General features: G+C 43.1%; 1 protein-coding gene across 2 annotated transcripts in view; it reads left to right on the plus strand.

The window, feature by feature from the left end:
• The window catches only part of JMY (junction mediating and regulatory protein, p53 cofactor), a 92,755-nt gene that overhangs the window by 29,856 nt on the left and 40,690 nt on the right, over positions 1-22,209 (plus strand). For both annotated transcript variants that reach the window (XM_074995461.1, XM_074995462.1), the window contains exons 2-4: positions 451-624; positions 10,877-11,027; positions 17,328-17,497. In XM_074995461.1, coding sequence (XP_074851562.1) covers positions 451-624; positions 10,877-11,027; positions 17,328-17,497 — 495 coding nt within the window. The remainder of the gene's footprint in view (positions 1-450; positions 625-10,876; positions 11,028-17,327; positions 17,498-22,209) is intronic.

Here is a 22,209-nt window from a genome sequence, read left to right on the forward strand (position 1 = left end):
ATGCACTTTTCTTGTGTTTTCTGTGATGCATCTCTCCTCTTTGTGGTATTAAAAAGTAACATCTAGAAGAATCAAAGTCTGACTTTTCTCTTATTGGCTCTAAATGGTGTGAAATGCAGTAAGTAAATATGAAAACTGGTGAAAGGTAAATCAGACTTCATTCTCCTACCTCTACTTATGGCTATGTCCCTGATGCTGCTGTGCTTCAGGATGCTCTTGGAAAGCAATGATCTCTGGATGCTCAACCCACTCTGTGTTGAGATTTTTCAAAAGGGTGTTCTGACTTGACTGGGTTAATTTCTTTCTGGAATGTTTTAATGTCTAATTGATTTTTTGGGGAGGCAGGGGTTAATGAGGGGAGTGGCCATTAGCTGTAAGTAGTCATCATATTTGTTACCAGGAAATTCTGAGCATGCTTTTTGAAGAAATATTTCTTTTCTTTTTATATAGCTGTTGGAAAAACACAAGAATACAGAAAGCATGGTAGAGCTGCTTGAATTGTATCAAATGGAAGATGACGCCTACAGTAGTCTTGCTGAAGCTACTACAGAATTGTACCAATATCTACTACAGCCATTCCGAGATATGAGAGAACTTGCAATGCTCAGAAGACAGCAGATCAAGGTATATACTTTTTATCAAGAGATAAGCCATGCTTCCTACTTGTGTATATAAAATTACAGTAATAACTTGAAGTCCTGTGGCACCTTAATAGACAAACAGGCTTATTAGAGCATAAGCTTTCGTGGGCAAAGACCCTCTTTGTCTATAAGGTGCCACATGACTTCTAGTTGTTTTTTTGGATACAGACTAACACAGCTACCCCTCTGACACATGTCATAAAATAGCAGTGTAGATTGAAACCAGCCCTATTGTACCTGAATATGGAATGTCATGTTGTTGCTTGAGAACCTTTTGTCTGGATTAAAAGAGCTTTAGATCAGTTCATTTCAAGGCCTCCACTCCCCCGTCACCCTAAGTTCTCGCGTAATGACTGTATACTGACTAAAAGGTGCATGCACATTTACTCACACTTACTACCTTTCAAGCTATTTCTACAAACAGTAAAGAGAGGGCAGGAAGGGACACAATTTTTTTCCGTTGGTAAGTGCTTAAACACTGCATTGAGCAGAACCATAAAAGTACCTAGATAATATTTGCCCTTGCAAGCTGCACAGCAAGCTTTTCCAGTAAACTGTACTGGTTTCCTCCTCCTTAATCACTGAGGATTGAGTACATAGTTAACTGTCATTATTTTAAGCCTGTACCTAATGCATGCAGCTAGCTATCGTGTTGTTTAATTGAATGTGCCTGTGAACATTTTTTCCATGTTCAGATTCTTAGTATGAAGTTAACTGCCTTCTGGAAGGGGTAGAGGCAGTGTCCCCTCAAAATTTATTCTGCACATGGATGGAAGAATATTATTTATGTGCACTAAGTGCATTTGTGGATGTGCATCACTAGTAGAAACACATACTACTGACTATGGGTATCTGTGGGGCGCTGCTAGTTTGCTAGGCAGCACCTGAATCTCTCCTTGGTGGCTGCCCAAGTGCACAGCTTTTTTGGGAACACTGATTGTAGAAATAATGAAAGAACTTCCAAAAAGAACTTTTTTATTTTATCTCGTCACTGGACTTAAAACTAAAATAACTTGCAGGAATTCTAGTAGGCTAAAGACAACTCATTGATTTAGTATATAGGTCCTTCTTAAATTAAAATTTATCCAACAAGGAAAGAAAATATATAATGAACATAGAATCTTGATTCAGAGCTCAGAATTTATACATGTAGACTTCAGCATTATGGTTAAAAAGAACCTTATTCAGCACAAGATAAATATTTTCCATTTTACTTAATTCTTTGATGTACAGGAAAAGGTGAACTCTTGTTCTTTCTCTGACCAAGAAAAGAGACACGACTGCTTAATTGAGGAGGAAGCCTTAATTTATGTTTTAATAAAAATCATTAGTAGAAATAAGAATTATGTACAAAAGGTAATACTTTATAAACTCCAAGGACATGGCAGACTGTTTGCGACTACTGGATTGGAGAAATTCAGTAGTATATAGTCAAGTGTAGTGAGGTGAATATATGTATGTAAAGATCTCTTCCTAATTTGGAATACTTTGAAGTATGCAAGTTGTTCACTTGGATCTTGTGACAGAGAAAGATGCCATTGCTTGTTTTAATTTCATTGGAAGGAAAACAGTACTTGTATTTGTGATGACAAGTTGTGTTCATCTTGGTAGCTAGGGTTGAGTTTAAAAGTAAACTTCACTGCCAACAAGTTATTTACACTAACTTACAGCATATTGAGTTCTTGAAAGTTTTGAAGTGGAGCAAAACTACACTGGGTTGTTCAGCTCCTAGAGCATAGCAGTAGCTCCTTCTCAGGCTCAGTAGAACACTCACCATCTGAATGGCAATAGGAGTGTGGGCATACAGTAGGAGCACTACAACAGCTTGTCTGAAGAAAATGGAAGAAAGAGGAAAAATTATAGAGAGTGAATTAAAACCAGCTTCTGCAGTCAGGTGCGCTGATAGAATATTTGTAATAATGTTAAAATGTTCAAACTCATTTTTAAAAAATTATATTTTTATCAGGATTAACTACAGGTGGTACAGCAAGTGACATAGTTATGGGTGCTCCATACTAGTCATTAAAAGACCCCGATCAGTTGCTTTAGCTTTATAAATTTGAACTGTTTAGGCTGAATCCTTCCATGGTGGGTAGGATTTTGGGGTGGGGGAGGGGGTTTAAATGGCCTTGAGGTGAGTTTATTTTTTAAAAAGCTTCAGATAAAACAGTTGAGCTTTTTCAGGGAATGAGACTAGGGAAAAATGTTGTTTTGCCTTTAATCTTTCAGTTGTTTTTTCTGTGAAAAAACCTGGTGCCCCAGTGCTTCGGCTAAGGGCTTGAAATTTTGCTGGCAGGTTGTGCTCATGTCTGAGATGTAAGTTTTGCAGTTGCTATGAAAGTTCTTTAAGCCTCAGAAAAATTTCCTGCTGGGGAGCGTGGGGTGGTCCCACCCATGCGCCATAGAAAACTTATTGGGCTTGGACAGCTGAATTCTTTAGTGATATTTATTTTGTTTTTTCTTTTTGTTTGCCCTGACCATGGTTAATTCCTTCACTGTATGTATATGAAATTAACGGAGCTTGGACCCAAAGGCAACTGACGAAGGAGGAGTGAAGGGTCACTGGACACGTGGCCCCACCTCTAACCCAGGGAAGGGCCAGGACAACCCTATTGATCTCATGTCCAGTCCTTGCTCTGCCCCTCCCCACTTCACCTCTTCCCTCCAGCTGAAGTGGCCCAAAAGGACTAGTGGGGGCAGCGCCAGCAGCAGCAGCAGTCTATGCCCCCTGAACCCAGCACTCACCCGTAGTGTTTGTGGGGTGGTGCTGCAAGGTGGCTCCAGCTCATGCTGCTTTCCAGCCATGCTACTCCATGGTAGGGGTGGAACCATCCCACACTCCCTGGAAGGAAAGAGAAGTAGCATGGCCAGAGAGCAGAACAAGCTGGAGCCTATTGGCTGCAATTCCCTTTCCCCACCCCCATGCCCCCTGCTGCCAGTGACTGTGGGAGGGTGGGGACAGCGCAGACTCCTGCAGCCACCCCATTAGTCCCTCTGAGAGGCCGTGCATCCTGCACTTACCAGCAGTGGCGGGGAAAGCACAGCAAGGTGTCTCCAACTCAAGGCACTGCTCTCCAGCCATCCTGTTCTGTTTTCTACCTGAGTGTACGGGGATGGCCCTGACCCGCCCTCAGAACGGTGGGTTAAGAGAGCAGCGTGAGCTGGAGCCATCTTGTGTTATTCCTTCCCCCTGCTGCCTCTGTGAGTGGGGACACAGATTCTTGCTGCTGGCAAACCCCCTGCCAGCTGCTGGCCTGCCCCTCCCACTTTGGGGCACATGGCCCCTCATGCCCCTCACCCATTCTTGTACCTTTTCTATTAAGTGACTGAGCTTGGGTCCATCCCATGTCTGCAGAGGCCGAGCAGGGTTTTTCCTGCAGTTGTTCATCCCGGTTTCTGTGGCACAAAGCATAAAAACCAAGTAGGGCAGACTTTTCTGTTCTCTCAGTGCATTCCTTGTTGGTACCCTGCTAGGAAATTGTATTGGTTTTAGTTGTAGAGGTTGAACGTTTCTAGTGTGGCACCCTCTGAACCTGACTGGTGCCAGTGAGAGAATTTGCTGGACCATGGGAGGTCAGTATTGAGCAGCAGCATAACCAACACTTCCACTGCTTATGGGGCTCTTAGAAGACATTTAGGGATAAATTACAGCTAAATAACAGCACAGACCACTGAGCCCGGACTGGTGCTGTAAACAAACTTCATGAGAACACAGGAATCTTGGCCACACTGTTGCACCCTTCCAGATATCTCACCCTTAGCCAGCTCCTTCATCCTCCTTCCTGGGCAGACCTATAATCCCAGCCTGTTCCAGGACCCTAACTCCCACCCTCACACCCATCCCTATCCTCCTTGGCAGCTCCTCCCATACACTCAAGCCCTCATTTTTGGCCTCACCCCTGGGCTGTGGGGGATGGCTCACAAAATGTACTAACACCAGGACACCAAAAGAGTTAATTGGGCCTGTGGGAAGCCCTGAAGCCTGGTCCTCCCCTGCGAGTCTGTCTGACAGGCCAATAATTACCAGATCACCCCTTTTACTCTTAAAACACTGGCACAACATTAGCTTTCTTAGGCTACATCTGCACTACCAGATAAATTCAATTTTATAACTCTGGGTTTTATAAACTTGATTTTGAGTATCTTCACTTGCCACAAAGTCCCCACAGTCGAGTTAGTGTTGCTGCACTAGAGTGGTGAAACATTGATTGTTGCAGCAGTGCATTGTGGGATCCTATCCCACAGTTCCCTCAGCCCTGCATTCTGTGCCCTCCCCCTGGTCCCCGCTGGACCCCCACTGCTGGCAGTGCTCACCCTGCTGCCTGGTTCCTGGGTCCCTGCAGCTCCGGGGAAGCAGCGGCCGCACACCCTCCCCACTAGAGCCTTGGGGAAGCGGCACAGATGCAGCAGCCGACCGCTCTCCAGCCAGCGAGTCTACGGTGTGTGTGTGTGGGGGGGGGCGCTAAATACAGGGTAGTTAGGCCCTTTTAAAAAATAAGTAGGGATGCCTTTTTGGTGTCCTAAATACAGGACCGTCCCGCCAAATATGGGTCGGATGGTCATCCACAGATGGTATAAACACATGCAACCAGTGAGGTACGTGGTGATCATTTTGCTGTTAAATCATCCGCGCTGTCATTCCAATTTTAAAAGTTTGTATGGAAGTGAATGTTTTGGAATTATGCTTTCAGTAGATTTCTTTTCTTTATTGTGAAGGGTCCCAACATATTCACAAATACGAATCTAAAGTTCATAAGCTTTTTAGGTGAAAGATTTTCAGAGCTGGAGTTTGAATGAAGAGAAAACGGAGATATAGAGGACTGAGTCAATGAGGAACATATGAAGATACAGCAGAACTCTGTTCATCTGATCTAACTGGAATACAGACCAATCATATCAAAAAGCTGGATAAACCAGAAAATGGGCAAATGCAGTGTTGCATCACCACCTAGTGGCAACTGTAGCAATCAGCCCCTTGTGGATTTAGTCTGGTTAGCAGAGAAGACCCAGTTAATGAGAGGCTGGATAAACAGAGTTCTATTGTATTTGGAAAAAAGCATGCTGAGTGTGAGGGAGCATACATCGAGGGGCACATGGGATGACCGCGTAGAGTGAAAGGGCAAGGGGCAGGGAAGAAAAAACGATGAGCAGTTTATTGGAAACAAAACTGGCAAGGTGTTGAGGGCGAGGAAAAGGATGAGTTTCACCCCCCCTAGCCCCTGGCATACTATTACCTGAATCTTGCAACCTAATGTGTTTATGAATCTCTTGATAGCAGCAGAAGTATAAAAAAAAATTAATTCTATTCCTTCTCCAGCAGTAATGAGAAACTTACATGATATTAGTCAGTTCCCCTCCTTCCCCAGCTTTTGCTGGGGCTGTATGACAATATTTTTATCAAATCTTGCTATGGCTAGTAACTTTAAATAAAAGACTATATGCATATGTTCTTTGACAGCTTCATTGCTGAACTGCACTACAGTAATAATCCTACTATTATGTGAACTATTGTGAAAATCTAGTGTTGTACATCCTGCTTAATTCTGATTTAAAAAAAAAACCCTCATATGAACTCTACATGGAATACTGGAAATCAGAATTTTTCCTCCTAAAGGGTGTTGTTGACTGATACTGTGCAGCAATTGCTCATTCGTTTCATAGTCACTTTGTACACAAGGCCATTTTCATCTGTTTAATTGCTTTCTCTTATTAGCGTCTATTTGAAATCTTTCTTCAGTAATTTCAGTGATTTAGAACAAATTTTCAAGTGTAGATTAGTAAGCAGCAGGTCTACATTCAAGAAGAACAACCAGTCTTATCATTACACATCCTACTGTATAAGAAATTGGCTGACCTTTACTGTAGTAAATTGCTTGTCTGTAGTGGACCCTGGTGTAAGTGGATGAAACTCTAAATGGATCTAGTTTTATTAACTTGCTTCTTTTGGCTGTAATCTTCATTTGAATATTTGCTCTTCAGCCTATTGGCTACTTTTGCTCTTTTTTACTATTGTCAGAGGGTGTAAGCTTCTGGTTCGTCTGCATTCTTTATGACTTAGCAAATTAAGTTCTTAAAATGGATTCCCAATTACCTGTTTTGTTTTTAAATTGCCAGCCTTATTGGAATAAAATATTGAAATGTTCTCCCATACCTGTTTTGAGTATGTTTTCAAAATTGTGTATGTGTGGGTCTACAAACAAAATCTGTATGGGCAATATAAACTGATGCTATTTAAATATTAACCTGGTCAATTTAATTTTCAACAGGCCCATACATCGCTGTAAAGCACACTCTGTGCAGGCAACAGTAAATTTTGGACAGCCTGATTTCTAAGTGTTTGCTGTCTAGCCGAAATTGCTCTCTTAATGGAGGATTTCTTTTTCATTTTTTTTTTCTATTAATGAAGTTTGCTAGATTTTCTAAAGGTTGGAAAAAAGCATATGATAAAACGTGTAACAGCCTCTTATTGTGTCTCATCTGCAGAATTTGAACCCTGAAACTTCAGCATTGAGTTCTACCACTTGAGCTACAGGATAAACTATTTAGTAGTAAGAGAAGGCCCCATCCCATAGTGAGGGGATCAGCTGCTTTCTAGGGTGGGAGAGATGGTTGGCAGGAAGAACTGATCTATCTTTTGATCCTTCTCTCAATGAGTTGAGGGGAGTTCCTGCTCCATGTGGTATGCCCATGGAGGGTGATGTGGTGCTGGGTTCTGGAGCTGGTTTTGGGAAGCCTGACCACACATTCTGTCAGATGCTGGGGAAGCAGCAGCTGCACATACTGTCATGAGAGGAAGTGTAGGAATGAGCATGCTGATGAATATCTGTATACTTTGTACTGCAGGCAACATCCTTGGCCTCATCCCTGGACAGTGTGGCTTTATCTGATTCATCCTCCCCAATATTTTTGGACTTCAGGGTCGTAGCAGGATCTGTTACATTTGCTGGGCTTGTCCCTGGTATGCCAGAGGAGTTTCTCTATGAGAGGACCCATAAACTTGAGGACAATGTTGTTGTCTGACCCTGGGAGAGTGGCCCTGCCAATTAGTGAGGTGTTCCTTGAGCCTGAGAGGGTTTGTTAGGTTACAACAGTCTCAGTGCTACTGGTGACCAAGTGTTTGAAGAAGCACTATTTTTGTGCCACATAGCCAGATTGGCTTCCCCTGCCTCCAGGTCATTGGGCAGCCACTCTGCCCACAGCTATGAGTTCAAAAACAAACCCCAGAGTCAATGGTCTGTTAACCCCAGCCTTACTTCAAGTGGGTGGGAGACAGTAGTTCAGAAGCTCGGCCTTCCATCAGGTGGGCGATGGGGAAATAGCCCCTGGTCAAGGGTCCTAGCCATTGGTCAGAGCAGACGGTGAATAAATCCAGTTAGCAGCCTATAAGTTCAGGAGCCCGATCCTGGTTCAGGGCAGGACAAGCAAACCAGCAGCATGCCCAGGTTCAGAGCGGACAGCAACAATGCAGTTCAGAAAGCCCAGGCACTGGCTCAGGGCAGGGCTGCAAATACAGTTTAGGAGAGCCCAGGCTCTGGTGCAGGGTGGGGCAGCAATAATCAGGTAGCAGTTCAAGAGCCTCTGCCCCGGTTCAGGGCGGAGCAGAAAACTACAGTAGTTCAAAGGGCCAGGGCCCTGGTTCAGGGTGGGGCAGCAAACAAATGGTTAGGGAGGCCAGGTGTAACCCAGCAAACAGTCTGTCCCCTTGTTCAGGAGTGTGCAGGCAAGTAGTCTGTGTTGGCAGAGAACGTGAGGCTGCCTCCCAGCCAGTGGGTGGCAGGGGGGGATGCAGGCTCGTGCACTGCACTGCATCCCAGCCCAGGGCCCTGTTCACAGCAGAGTGGTCTGCTGCAAGGTTCAGTGGGGATCTGGACTGCAACATGCTGACCTGAGTCCCTTTAACGGTCCTCACTGTACCCTGGGCCACTTCTGTTCTCCCACTTGGGGCATAACTGGGCGTCCGGTTGAGCTCTGTGGGGGGAGGAGGATTCAAGGAGGGTCAGGTGGTCCAAACCAGTACTCTGCTGCTTGCAGGTCTCGCTCTCTCGTCTAAACTCAGGCTGCAGGCCGGGCCAGTGTTCAGGCTGGTCCTGTGGGTCAGGCCATCTCCAGGGGCTGCAAGGGGTGCTAGGATCAGCTGGGGTCCAGGCAGTCCAGTCTAGTCTGCAGCCACTTGCAGGTCTCAGAATTCCAGCCGGACTTGGGGTGTAGGCTGGGATAGAGATCGCTCCTCTGGTCAGGCTGGTCCCTCAGGGGTTCAGGGTAATCCAGGATCAGCTGGAGCCTGGGGGTCCAGGCTAGTTTGCATCCACCTGCAGGTCCTTGGGTTCCAGCCGGTCTTCAGCCTCCCAGACAGGGAGCACTGGGCAGACCTCTGGAGGCTGGGCCCAGACTGAGCCCTCAGGCTAAGGTTTTATAGTTGTGGCCCAGCCTCCTGATTTCCAGTCAGGTGATGGGGAGGGTTCAAGTTCTGCCCAAAATGGCTCCCTGAGGGGTTTCTCAGCCTCTCACTCAGTGGGTGGCCACCCTGCCCCACTACATACCAGTACAAGGATTCAAGGGCTTTTATTCCCATTGGGCCCAGGACTCCCTGGTGCTAACAGCAGTGAATAATGGGGCTCAGCAGAGCAGAATCGAGCTCTTCAAGCACAGAGACTCCAGCCGCTTAAATCATCTTGATGGGAAGATATCTATTTAGTCATCACTACAAGTGAGGATCATGAACCAGCAACCCCTGACTTCCTCAAGTCGTTAGCTATGGCCATATTTGAGTAACAGTTGCCTGAGGCTTCTTGAGATGAATTTTTGGTGTTTGGTTCCTACGGGCATCTTGGTGGGAAAACTATCATTGCAATCCACTGCAGGAGCAGCAGATGCTTTTACCAGGGCTATGGCTTTGGCAGTTGTTAATAAGGAGGTCATTTTGGCTCCCAAACTGAGGGATTACACTAGATGTTCAGCTAGCTATTGAGGACTTGTCAGTCAATGGCAGGCTTGGTTTTGGGAAAAAATCAATGGAATCTGCTTTCCTTTAAGGATTCCAGGTCCCCTGTCAGATCTCTGGGGGAAAAATATGTTCTGTGTGGGTAGATGCCATTACTGGGCACAGCAACAGCAGCCCTACAGGCTACACAGTCTTTGTTCAGTCCTTTTCTCTTCTCCCACCCCAGAGCCAGACTACCCTAGGAAGAGGCATAGGTCTCTCAAAAAAGAAGTGCTTATGCTCTGGTTTTCATTGCCCACCTTCTTTTGATGCCTAAGTGCCCATTTTGATTTGCTAGTTTTAGAGCATAGTTCCTGTTTTTTTCTCCTTCTTTGTTGTCCCCCATTCAGTGACTGGTTCCTAGACACTGTGGCTACGTCTGCACTACAGCTGTCTGTCAAAAGAAGTTACTGTCAAAATATACCTTCTGACAAAATTTCTGTAGACAGATTGTGGCCATGCACAAAAGCGGATTGCTCCGTCAGTGGTAGCCAAGCTGCCTGGCCGTGCTCTCGACAGAACAGCCAGCCGGAAGCAGACCAGACAGGGCTGCCTGGTGTCCCAGAAGCCCTGTCTGTCGATAGAGGGCCCGACAGTAGGCACCGCATGGCAGGGCTGCCTTGTGCTGGACTGGCAGCTCAGGGCTGCCCCATCACAGGGGGTCACCAGGCACACATTGATCCCTGAGTGGCAGCTGGATTCAGAGTGGGTCCTCTGCTTCCAGTGTGACCAATGGGTGAGAAAGAAGTGCTGGGGGGGGTGGGGGGAGAAGGCACCATTTTGTCTCAACATTTAGTAATATGTCTCTTTGTTTTGGCTAGACGCTGGTGAGCTCTGCATGTGCTTACTGAAAGTGCAGGGTAGACTGAAGCTGTAGTTTGTGGCAAATAAGCAATTTGCTGGAAAATTAAGCCCAGGTCTACTCAGAATGCATCTTTTATTGACTTCAGACTGTAAACCTTCATAGGGAGTATAGCTTGCCTGGTTGAAGTGTTTAAGCTATTTTGTTTTAAAGGTGGCTTTGGTTGCAATGTAGTCTGGACCATTTGTTTTACCAGTTTTTTGTGTTTGAGTTTGGGTTCTCACAGTATGAATGTAACTGAGGCCCTTGACTTGTCTTTTTTCAGCTTAAATGAGTATTTTAAGTTTTTATTTTTTCATTTTAAAAATCGTGCTTTCTTGCAACTAACTGCCATTGACAAAATAGGAACAACTTTCATTTGCTGATGTTAATGATGGACTGATTTATTTTCAGATCTCCATAGAGAATGATTACCTAGGTCCCCGGAGAATTGAGAGCCTACAGAAGGAAGATGCTGATTGGCAGCGGAAAGCCCACATGGCTGTCCTTTCAATTCAAGATCTTACTGTTAAGTACTTCGAAATAACAGCCAGAGCACAGAAAGGTAAACCATTTGCCACCATTTTTCACGTAAAGGTTATTTGAAATCGAAGTTGAATTTTAGTAGTTCCTTTTTTAGGAAGGGAAGAAAAATGATCCTAGAAACTACAGGCCTGTTAGATTGGCCTCAATTGTGAGCAAACAAAATTTGAAAGAGAAAGTAGTTAAGGACATAGACCAATGGTAATTGGGATAAAATAGTCTCGTTTTACAAATAGTAGATTATGCAAGACCAGCCTCCTCTGCTTAGAGGAGATAACCGTTTTTTCTTTTTTTCTTTCTCTTTTTTAAGACAGTAGAAATAAAGTAGATGAACTCTACCTGGATTAAATTATGGCATTTGATTATCTGTTGGTAGTGACAGAGGAGCAGAAAGACCTAGCTGTATGGGTTGACCACAGGATGACTGAGGTGCAAATATGATGCTACTGGGGGAAAAGGCTAATGCAGTCCTAGGATGGCACTAACATATCCCTGTCTATTTCCAGTAGACCGGGAAATGTAAGTATCATTATGCAAGGCACTGGTGTGACCTCATCTGGAATATTGTGTGCAGTTCTGGTCTCTGATGTTCATGAAGGATTGATTCAAATTGAAATAGATGTAGAGAGGGGTAACTGGGATGATCTGAGTAATGAAAAACCTACCTTACGGGAGATGACTGAGAGTTTAGTTTGTTTAGCCTAACCAAAAGAAGACTAAGGGGTGATCGGACTGTGCTCAATAAATAGGGCAGAGGAAAAATGCCAGTGTGGAAAAAGCATTATTCAAGTTATGCACCAATGTGGACTCAAGACCGTATGGGTATAAACTGGCCATCAACAAATTTAGGCTTGAAATTACGCAAAGGTTTCTAACCATCAGAGGAGTGAAGTTGGGGCAAAAACCCTAAATGGCTTCCAAAGTGAGGTTGATAAGTTTTTATAGACTGTTGTGGTAATGAGACTTCCCACAATGGCAAGTAGCCAATCTGTGACTGATAGCAACGAATATTTCTAATGGTCAGTACTGGGGACACCAGATGGAGAGGGCTGTGCATTATTAGCGCTAATTTTTTATCAGGAGTGTGGCTGATGTCTTGCTGACATGCTCAAGGTCTAACTGATTGCCACATGTGAGGTTGGGAAGGAATTATACGCTAGGTCAGATTGGCAGAGGCTATTGGGGCTTTTCATCTTCCTCTGTAGCCTGAGGTATGGGGCATTTGTAAGATTAAGCTAGAGTTTAAATGGTGGAGGCTCTGTAACTTGAAGTTTTTAAATCTTGTTTGGTGGATTTTAGTAACACAACCAGAGGTTAGGGGTCTATTGTGGGAGTGGGTTGGTGAAGTTCTGTGGCCTATGATGTGCAGGAGGTCAGACTAGAATCAATCAACACAGTAATCCCTTCTGACTTTAAAGGTGGCGAACCTGTAGTGTTGTGCTTTTCTTTTCCCTTAGAGGAAAATGGGGCTTCCCACCCCCCATCCTGTTTCTGCCTGTCCTTTTCTCTCTTTAATCTGTTCTCCTTTGAACCATTCACAATACCAAACAAAAATATTCCCTCAATGCCGTGGTGTGTGCACTCCTGCACAGCAGCACTTTTCATGATTAGGGACTTTCCTTGTAGACTAGAATCCCTGCAGAATTTTCTGTTTTTTCAGGCATGTGGCAGCCATGATAGGATGAGGAAAAAATGGTTTCTTCTGACTCAGCTTTTCTTGTTTCTTTTTCTCATTGGTTAGATCTTAATAGTGTAAGTTAACAAGATTCTTGCAATTTATCTTGCTACACCACTTTAGAGAATATTTGACCCAGGTACATCTGCAAAAGCTGTATCCTGGTTGGAAGTCTTCCCTCATGTAACTAAAGCCTTTTGTATATTATAAAATGTGCTAGTTCAGCAAAATCAATTTTAAAAGTCACTCTAATGATAAACCCTAGTATAGATGTGTTCACTTAGTCTAAACCTTGCTTGTATTGATTTAGCTTAAATTGTTTACATTAAATTTTTAAAAACATGATTTAAACAAATGCACTGCCAAGTATAGAAAAGACTTTAAATCAGAAAGTCTTATCTGAAAAAGAAAAAATATTTTCCTGTAAATTATTTGCCATCAGGGTAGGTGAAATAACCTTGAAGGGTCCCTTGGAAAACATGTCAATTATTTGTGTTAAACAATCTATTCCACCATATATTTAGCTCTGAAAATAGGTTCCCTCATCTACCAAAGAACTCAATGTATGCTCAAAAGCTTGTCTCTCTCACCAACAGATGAATGTTCAGTAGAAGGCACTGCTTCAACCACTTTGTCGCTCTAATATCTTGGGACTGACATGCCTACAATGTTGCAGCCAGGCATTTTTCTTTTGTCTCTTGTTTTAGACTTAGTTTTTGAGGTGGTGGATTTTGTTTGTATTTGTACAGTGGGTCCTCATTATGATTAGGGCTCCTGGTGTTATGGTAATTCTAAGAATAATAAACATAAAGAAAAATGTTACTAGGTGAGGAAGTATGGTGAGAGTAATCATGTTGCTAGCCTGCCACTCAACAGCTATCTGTTACTAAGGGTACCACTGCTTTAAATGCCTGGGCCCAAATTTAAGCCTAAATTCATTTCAGGACCTGGGTCCCAGAGACCGACTTCCTCATCTGTGGATCCTTGAATTCCAGCTGTTTCCTGAGCAGAAGTTTTTAGGTAGTGTCACGTCTTTCCCTGCATAGTTTAAATCTGTGAATGGATTATCTGTCTCAGTTCAAGTAGTGTTTGGTGCTCAAGTTTTAATGAATACTAATCTTGATCAGGCAAGAGACTTCTGCTATCCTGGAGGGGTTCCTGAAGAAGTTCTGATTCATCTGATTCTGGTTTTCCTGTACAATAAACCCTTGAGTTATACCCGGGTTGCGTTTCTGCAACTCGCCATGTAACTTGAATTTTCGTGCAAGTCGAGGGGAGGCAGGAACCAGGTTGCAGCCTGGTTTCCAGCTCCCCTGCACTTGCAGGAGCTGGCAGACTGATCAACCCATGAGGGCTGATCAGTTCCCTGGCTCCCAGAGTGGCAGCGAGCCAGGAACCAGGGGGAATTCTGGTTCCCATCTCTCGGCTGCCTGCGGGACCTGGGAAACTGACCAACGGACCCTTCCTTGGAGCCAGGAAACTAACCAGGGCTGATGCCCTGCTCTGTTTCCTGGCTCTGCACAGTCACACTCCGGGGACTGTGAAGCTGCTCTTGTCAGGGGCAGAAGCTTGACTTATGGCTGCTGCCCCTGGCAGAAGTAGGAAACCCCTCTTGTCAGGGGTGGCAAGAGTCAGGGACAGCAGTCGCATTAACCTGAGACACAAGGAACTTGATTGTGCATATCTCAAGGGTTTACTGTGCTCAGTGTGGTTAACTTGAATGCTGATTCTGTGGCCATGACCCTGGATTTTCCAACATCCTCAATTTTAAAAATAAAATGTTTCTGTTACATTAAATGTACAGTCAATACAATATTGATTCTGGTGTTTGATTTATATTAAAAGTGTAATCTTGTCCCTTAATTCTTACTTTTCGTAGCACTACAGCTGTGTGTAGGACACACAGCTGTGCTGCAGAAGTTGTCAAGGGACACTGGAGGCTTTGGAAGATGACATTTAGGACTCATAGCAGATGGGAACATACCGGAGGCAGTTTAGAGTGACCTGGATATTTCTGTTAAATCAGGGGCCTCAGTCTGGAGGTTGTAAATAGATAATTAGGAAATTGCAGTTACACTGCCCTTCGCGTATTGCTATATGGGAGGGAATTGTGATGGGGCAGGTGGTAGTTCCCTCTGGAGATAGTTTGCACATTTGTTCTAAAATTATTAGTTGCAAAATAATAAAGTAAGTGTGAGCTTTCATATTTAAGAAATTGTTTAAGCTCTTCACAGTCTTGGTCATTTTATCATTCAATTCACATTTGAAAAAAAAATTGCAATCAGTAAAGCTAAAATGTAGGGCCATAGAGGTGTCATATTATTATAGATATGCTTGGAATAGACCTCGTAGGTCATCTAGTCCCGTACTCTGCAGTGAAACAGAACTAAGTAGCATCGAAATCAGAGGTTTCTAGATTTTGCATATTTACGCCTACTTCCAAGATAACTAGCTGCCTGGGTACTCGCAGTCATGCTGAATATAAGGAAGGTGACCATTTATATCACTGTTGTTACCGTGGTTACGGTTTCCATATATCTGGTATACAAAGCATATCATCTAATGTAGCAATGGAAAATTATGATTTGCTAAGTATGATTATGTTGTTAATATGCATGTAATCTTTGTATCTGAAGGTATGAATATTGGCTGTGTACTTGCATTTTGAGAATGTACTCCTGAATGACACACCCCAAGATAGCGGTCTATCTGTAATGTTAGCCTGTGTCAGGCATAAACCCAAACTGTTAGTCATGACCTGCATGAAGTTCTTTTTACAGTTAAAACACAGCTCACGTAGCTATCCTCCCGCATCTCTGCCTACCAAACCGGGGGCGGGGGAAGAGAGGAGCTTAGAGCTTGGGTTTTCAATGCTGTAGGAGATACCCGTCAGGGCTTGGAGCTTTGCTGGGAGTGTGGCAGAAGCTCTGAGCCCTGACAGGCACCTCCCACGTGGCTTAAGCCTTGAAACTCTCCCACACTTCACCACAGGGCTGAAGCCCCAGGACACAAGACCCAAGCCATGGCAGGTGTGCGTAGTTCTTGAATTTCTGAAGATGATCACATGTATCTTGTGGAGTTAGTAAGTTTGGCTACCCTGGCCTAATGTGGCCTGTTGAAGAAACTCATCCCATTCCGTAAGTGGTCTTGCGGTGCCTTACACAGTGAAAAGCCAGTGATCTTCCCCATGATACAGTAAAACATACAGGAGCACAAGATATGTTCATAATGCTGGATTCCCATTTTGGGCCAGGAACTTTCCAAAACTAGGAGCTATGGGCATTCTTTCTCCATTTGCTTCGTTCCTGGCCTAATTTTTTGGACTGTGAATTTATACAAGGAGCATCTTGAACTATGGACTGAGGACCTTCCAACCTTTTGGAAATTACCAGCAGTCTGTTCCATCACTGCAACAAACCTGATGTAAGGAAATTACAATCATTTTTGTGTGTATGTGTGTATAAAATGTGAACTGTTGACAGTTTATAACTTGAGTTCTTGTATTGGTCTTTTTATTTAGCTTACTAAGGATTGTCTGACAGTGTGATATTAGGGTAAAATCTGAGATACATATTGACCTGAGGGTAAGTGTCTGATCTTTGGTATTAGTAAGAACCTCACGTAAGGTGAAATATATCATGAAAAGTTACTGAAAACTCTAGATTTGATTTTCTGGAGTCAAGGTCTGGAATGCCTACAGGGAAGTGTGTTTTGGCTTCTGATTAATCAGTGTAGTATGCAGAAGCTGTTTATTACTATATTGCTGAATTTAATTATAGAATAAACCACCAGTTTTGCGGATTGCCAGTCCTGAATGTGGAATTCTGAGTGTAGTTCCTCTTAGGTACCTGGTCACAGCAACTTGCAGATCTACCAACTGCCCATATACCTCTACACTTCTCAGCAGCGATACTTTGCTTGAGACAGTGCTGAGAAGAACACACAATCTGTCTATATTTCCACAGTTACATACAGATATATTTATAGTGTGGTATATTCAAAAGGAAAAACAAAACCATTAAGTTCTGAGCTTAGTTTGGCTGGGCAGTGTCTGGGCAATTGAATCTGCTCTGTACAGTGATTGGACATGAGGGCTCTGTGCATCAACGTCTTTGTAAACCTGTCAAAACAAAAAGCAGTCAAGTAGCACTTTAACGACTAGCAAAATAGTTTATTAGGTGTGCTTTCGTGGGACAGACCCACTTCTTCAGACCATAGCCAGACCAGAACAGACTCAATATTTAAGGCACAGAGAACCAAAAACAGTAAGCAAGGAGGACAAATCAGAAAAAGATAATCAAGGTGAGCAAATTCTGATTTTTGCCTCAAAGTAAACAGGAATTTGAAACAAACTGGGTTTCTAAAGTTTTACTAAATTTCAAACGGTTTTTACGCTGTCCGGGACCAGAAGTATAATGGTGAATGAGAGTTCTGGTGAGACTGTGCGATTACAGAAATCATGCCTCACGTGTAAGTTCCTGGAAACTTATTTGCATAATAGCCATTCTCAGAATCTGTTGCTGAAACAGAAATTATTGATGTTTATAAGAATTATGATAGTGCTAACAAATTTTATATGAAATTTTACAGCACATCAAATTTTATGCATTTCATTTCTGTTAATGGACTTCTGTTTTTCTTTTACAGCAGTGTACGATCGCATGCGAACAGATCAGAAAAAGTTTGGTAAGGCAGCGTGGGCGGCAGCAGTAGAACGTATGGAGAAGCTGCAATATGCTGTCTCTAAGGAGACTCTGCAGCTGATGAGAGCTAAAGAAATCTGTTTGGAGCAGAAGAAACATGCACTGAAAGAAGAGGTAATTTTTCATACAAATCCATTTAAAATTTAAAAATATTAGGATTTTATTTTCTTAGGTTTTTTTATGTGAACATTTATAAGCATATCTATGGGAAAAAATCCCTGATTTTTCCACCGCTACAGACTGAGCTGCTGTCAACAGTCTTTTTGAGTAGAGCTGACAGCCAGTTGCAATGTAGATTTTCTATTTGTGCCCTTCATTACCATTTCCTTCCATTTTTTTCTGCTACCCTGTGTTGTCGCCTTCCTTGTACTGCTTACTAAGCAATCTAGCAACTCTTTAAGACATGTTTATATCTTAATTCAGTTAAATTTTTCAGCTATCTTAAACTTACTAGCAATCTTATTGGAGCAAATAGACTAAAAATGCAATTTAGGTAGGATCAGAAATCTAGTGTGGCATTTCTCAAACTGGATGGCAGCTTTCCTGGATCTGGTCCCTGAGGCTTTCAGGGGGTGCCCTCCACAGCATCTCACCCATGGTGGATTGGGGGTACAGAGCCCCAAGCCTTGCAGGCTGGAGCCAGAGAAGCCGGGGCCAGATCTGGCCCACAGGCTGTGTCTGGTAGGTGCAATGAGCAGCACCATCACTCCTCCTGGCGGAATGGCATCATTGTGCTGCCTGGAGAAGTTTATGTTGGTGCTTGATTGGCCGGAATTCCAGCCAATCAGAGCAGTGAGACGAGGTGTGCATGGGAGAAAAGCCTCTCCAGGAAGCTCTTCTCCATGCTGCTGTTCCCCCAGCTGAGAGAGGTGGCAGTTCATGGATGTAATCATCTACACCACTCCCCTCCCCTTCTGCCCAGACCCAACTCATCCAGCTCCTGTACTCCCTCCTGCCCAGACCCCCAACAGTCAGTTGTTCCTTCATTCTCTCTCACACCCAGACCCCGGACGACCAACCCCAGCCCACTCCTATACCCTCCCTTCCACCCTGACTGTATGCATGCTCCCAGCAGCAACCGCCCACACACTGAACCTCCCCCCCAGTTTTGGTCCCACCCCAGACCCCCAGAAGAGTTAATCTGGCCTGGGGGAAGCCATGAACCTCAGATCCCCTTTCTCCATCCCATCCAACCCTATCCATGGTACTGGAGCATGAGGGAAGTGAGATGTCTTAAGTCAGGGACCCATCACTGATGATGACGTTTCTCCCCCCACCCCCCTCGCCTGTTGTATGGGCAGGTGTGTCTGAATATGACATACTTGACCGTGTTTTCTGTGGAATACTTCAGGTGAAATATCATTGGAAAGACTGTAATCTACTGAATAAGATTATCATATTTGCATGCATGTATTATTTCTGTACATGAAGCTGGGAATATAGATTGGGGATTTACCATCAATGTGTTTACATCATGAAAAGTCTATTACCAGCCCGTCAGGTTCAGCAGTGAAGCCAGATGCAGGGCTAATGGTCCAGTAGGAAAAGACAGTGGGGTTTAAACTTGCTGAGGATATAGGTCAGTCCATGAAGTATAGAGACAGGAGCCTTGTAGAGAAAAGTCACTGTCACCAGTTTCTGGGGTCCATCTTGTTGTTTTGTATTTTTCCACAAGAGCAGGACACAAATTTGGACTGAACACATAGGTTTCTCATGTTATGCAAAACTGTTTAAGGATGGGGAGTGAGGTAATCTTGCTTGTCGGTTCTCGCTGGTTACTCCATTGAGGATGACGGCTGGAAACATCTAAGATTGAGCTGGGAGAAGGATAGGGCCCAGGCTGGAAAGCTTTCTGGTCTGTGAAAGAAGCTTCTTAGCACAACTTTGATGGTATGTTATATGAAACCAGTTTCTTAGGTGAAGTCTACACTTAAACCATTAAAATGCTGCTGTGACGGTGCTTTAAAGTGAAAGTCTGGTGCATAAGATAGGACATGTAGGGTTCCCCAGGGGGCTGGATATCTGAGTGCTGGGGGATTGTTATCTTGCTATGTTGTTTTCACTTAAGGTCTGAAGCTTTGGGGACATGGCCCATACCTGGTGTATATGTTGCTGCAGGCTAGCGTGTCTGACTCAACAAGCCAGGGTGCTGGCAGGGAAAAGAGGCTCCGAGGGGATCCTGACCTGTCAGACAGCATATCAGTCATCTGTTTCTATATATATCTGTGAACTAGGAACCAAGATGAGTGAGTGATATAGCCTTTAATGAAACATCTTAAGTTACTTATTTGTAACTTCTATTTTCAGGGAATAGTAGGGTAGCTGCTATGTAGCTGAATAGTTCTTGTAAATCTCTATGGATAACTAAAATAGGTTGCATGGGAGATAGTGTCTTAACATCTTAGAAATAGTGATTTGAAATCCTGTTAAGGATGTTGTCTTTATTTCTATCATTTTCTGCATCATGATACATTCTTTTTACTTTTATTTAACAAACTAAATTTAAAACAAACCTGTACTTTGGTTTTTGCTATATACAAATTGGGAAGAATGAGCATTCCAGCTTCACAAGGTATCTTTTGAAAAAGCCATACCAGAAGCTGGGAAATGGGTGACAGGGATTGCTAATTACCTGTTCTGTTCATTGCCTCTGAAGCACCTGGTCATTGGTCATTCTCAGAAGGTTGGATACTGGCCTAAAGAGACCATTGGTCTAGACCCACTATGATTGTTCTTATGTCCCTCCAAAAACGTGCAAATCAGAAAAGGTAATAGAAACATATGCAAATCAAAAGGTAATAGAAACATATACAGTCTCTTTAAAAATTTTGTAAATATATTCTGTGTAGATTCCTTCAGCTCAGCAGAGTTTGGATTAAAATGGAGAGCATATTTTCCTGAACTAATGAAAAGAAGGGGTTAAATAAAAACAAAGATAAGTCCATGAATTAAATGTCCTGGTGGTCAGTATTATCATAGCTGGTGGCAACAGTTAGACTTGTAATTTAGATAATAACAAGTGAATAGGGACTAATCATTAACAGCGTTAACCTATCTTGCTTTTAATGATTGACAAAAAATCTCCTCTGAAGTTATCATAATTAGAAGATAATGTAGGTCTTATTTCTTTTCTTTAACTAGTTTTCCCAGAGAATAGATGAGACTTTGAAAAATGTTCTTTGAGTGGTAAGTTTATCATGTGTTCCTCACCACAGCAAACACTAAGCATTCAGAGTGTTTGAGTTCAAACTGTTAAGCTGTGTCTAATTGTGACTCATCCTGCATCTGCTCACAGCAAGAATAAGAAAGCTAAGACTGTTCTTACTCTTCTTTGGCTTAAGAACTCTTCATTCTAAAGTTAAAAAAACAATCAGTGCCCTACTCCACATTCTCAATACAAACGTTTTAGCTGGATTGTTTCTTCAGTGTTTTGAGTGTGTTCATAAAAATGTTTGAGTCTAGAATAAACTGATCCATTGGAATAAACGGTAGAGTTGAAAAAGGATAGCTTGGCAAAGTGAGGGCTTGCCGCAGGGTCTAGATTTTACTTTTTTCGTAGAGTGCTGGCATTCAAATAATAACTGTCTGACAGTGTTTAAGGGAAGAGGAGGTGTTTGGAACAGGAGTGGTAAACTCCTTAAAAAGTAGAGAGCCACTGTCGTCTGCTGGGATTTCAAGGCAACTTCAGGACACTGTTGGGTAATAACATTGGCAGTTGTTGTCATAGCAACACAGTATTGATGCATCATCACATGAAGGTAAAATGATTTCCTTTCTTTTCGCTCATCCTGGCTGATGGGGAATACTGTTTTGTCCTTTATACCTGTCAAGATGTTGAACTGGGAGGGGAAACTTGATTTATTGGTGGGAGACTGGTCTTCTCAGTCACCTTTTGGATTTTTAGTTTAAAAAGTGTTTTAAAGTTCCACTTGTGTAGAATTGTTACAAGGTATCTCCAAAGGCTAGAGATGTGTTCCTTGTCTTTAGGCTTATCCAGTGCCCTCTGACCACAACTTACATCCTTTGAGGGTGACCCTTCAAGATTGCATCTTTGACCAAAGGCTCAGGATTTCATTACATTTTCCTCTGCAGTTGAGCTTTTTGCTTTCCTTTTTCTGGATGGCCGGGCACTGATTGTGACAGTCCTCTGAAGGAGTCACTAATCAAATTATATTAACATAGTGATTATTTGACACACAAAGTGAGAATTTAAAGGAAACAAAATAAAGCATGACTACAACCTAGGAAAAGCTTAATTAACCAGGGGAAAAAATGCAGTTGTGTATTACTTAAGGTAAGTCTTGCATCCCATCCACGCTTGCATGACTTTGTGATCAGTGGCCTTGCCACCAGATAGCCGTGTTTGGTTCTCTTAGATGTAAATTCCATGATTAGTAGTGGCAGTATGAGCATTTTTTTCAGTGCACAGACAATACTTCTTAGTTAGAGTGCTGTTAAGAAAGTTTATTCTCTATTGCACGTGCTTAACTTGGTTCTTATTCAGTGCTTTGCTGAATAGAGGTGAGGTTACACAAATGCTTATAGTTAAGCATATGCTGAATGGCTTTTTTGAATCAGGGCCAGAGAAATTAAATGAGTTGCCTAAACAGATGCAGGACAAAGCAGAAACCAGATTGCTGGAGTTCCCCCATTCAGTGTGTAAAACCTAATCTTCTAACTCTTTTCTCACTCCAGAAAGTTTCCCTTTTTCTTTGATTCTATTTGCTAACGTGAAATTCTGTACATACAGTATCATTCCTGCCATGGATGCTATCCATTCCAGCAAATATTCTAAATTGGAGGGCAACTCAGATAATCTTGAGAAC

Source organism: Carettochelys insculpta, chromosome 5 (genome assembly GCF_033958435.1).
Source record: "Carettochelys insculpta isolate YL-2023 chromosome 5, ASM3395843v1, whole genome shotgun sequence".
Taxonomy (NCBI): domain Eukaryota; kingdom Metazoa; phylum Chordata; order Testudines; family Carettochelyidae; genus Carettochelys; species Carettochelys insculpta.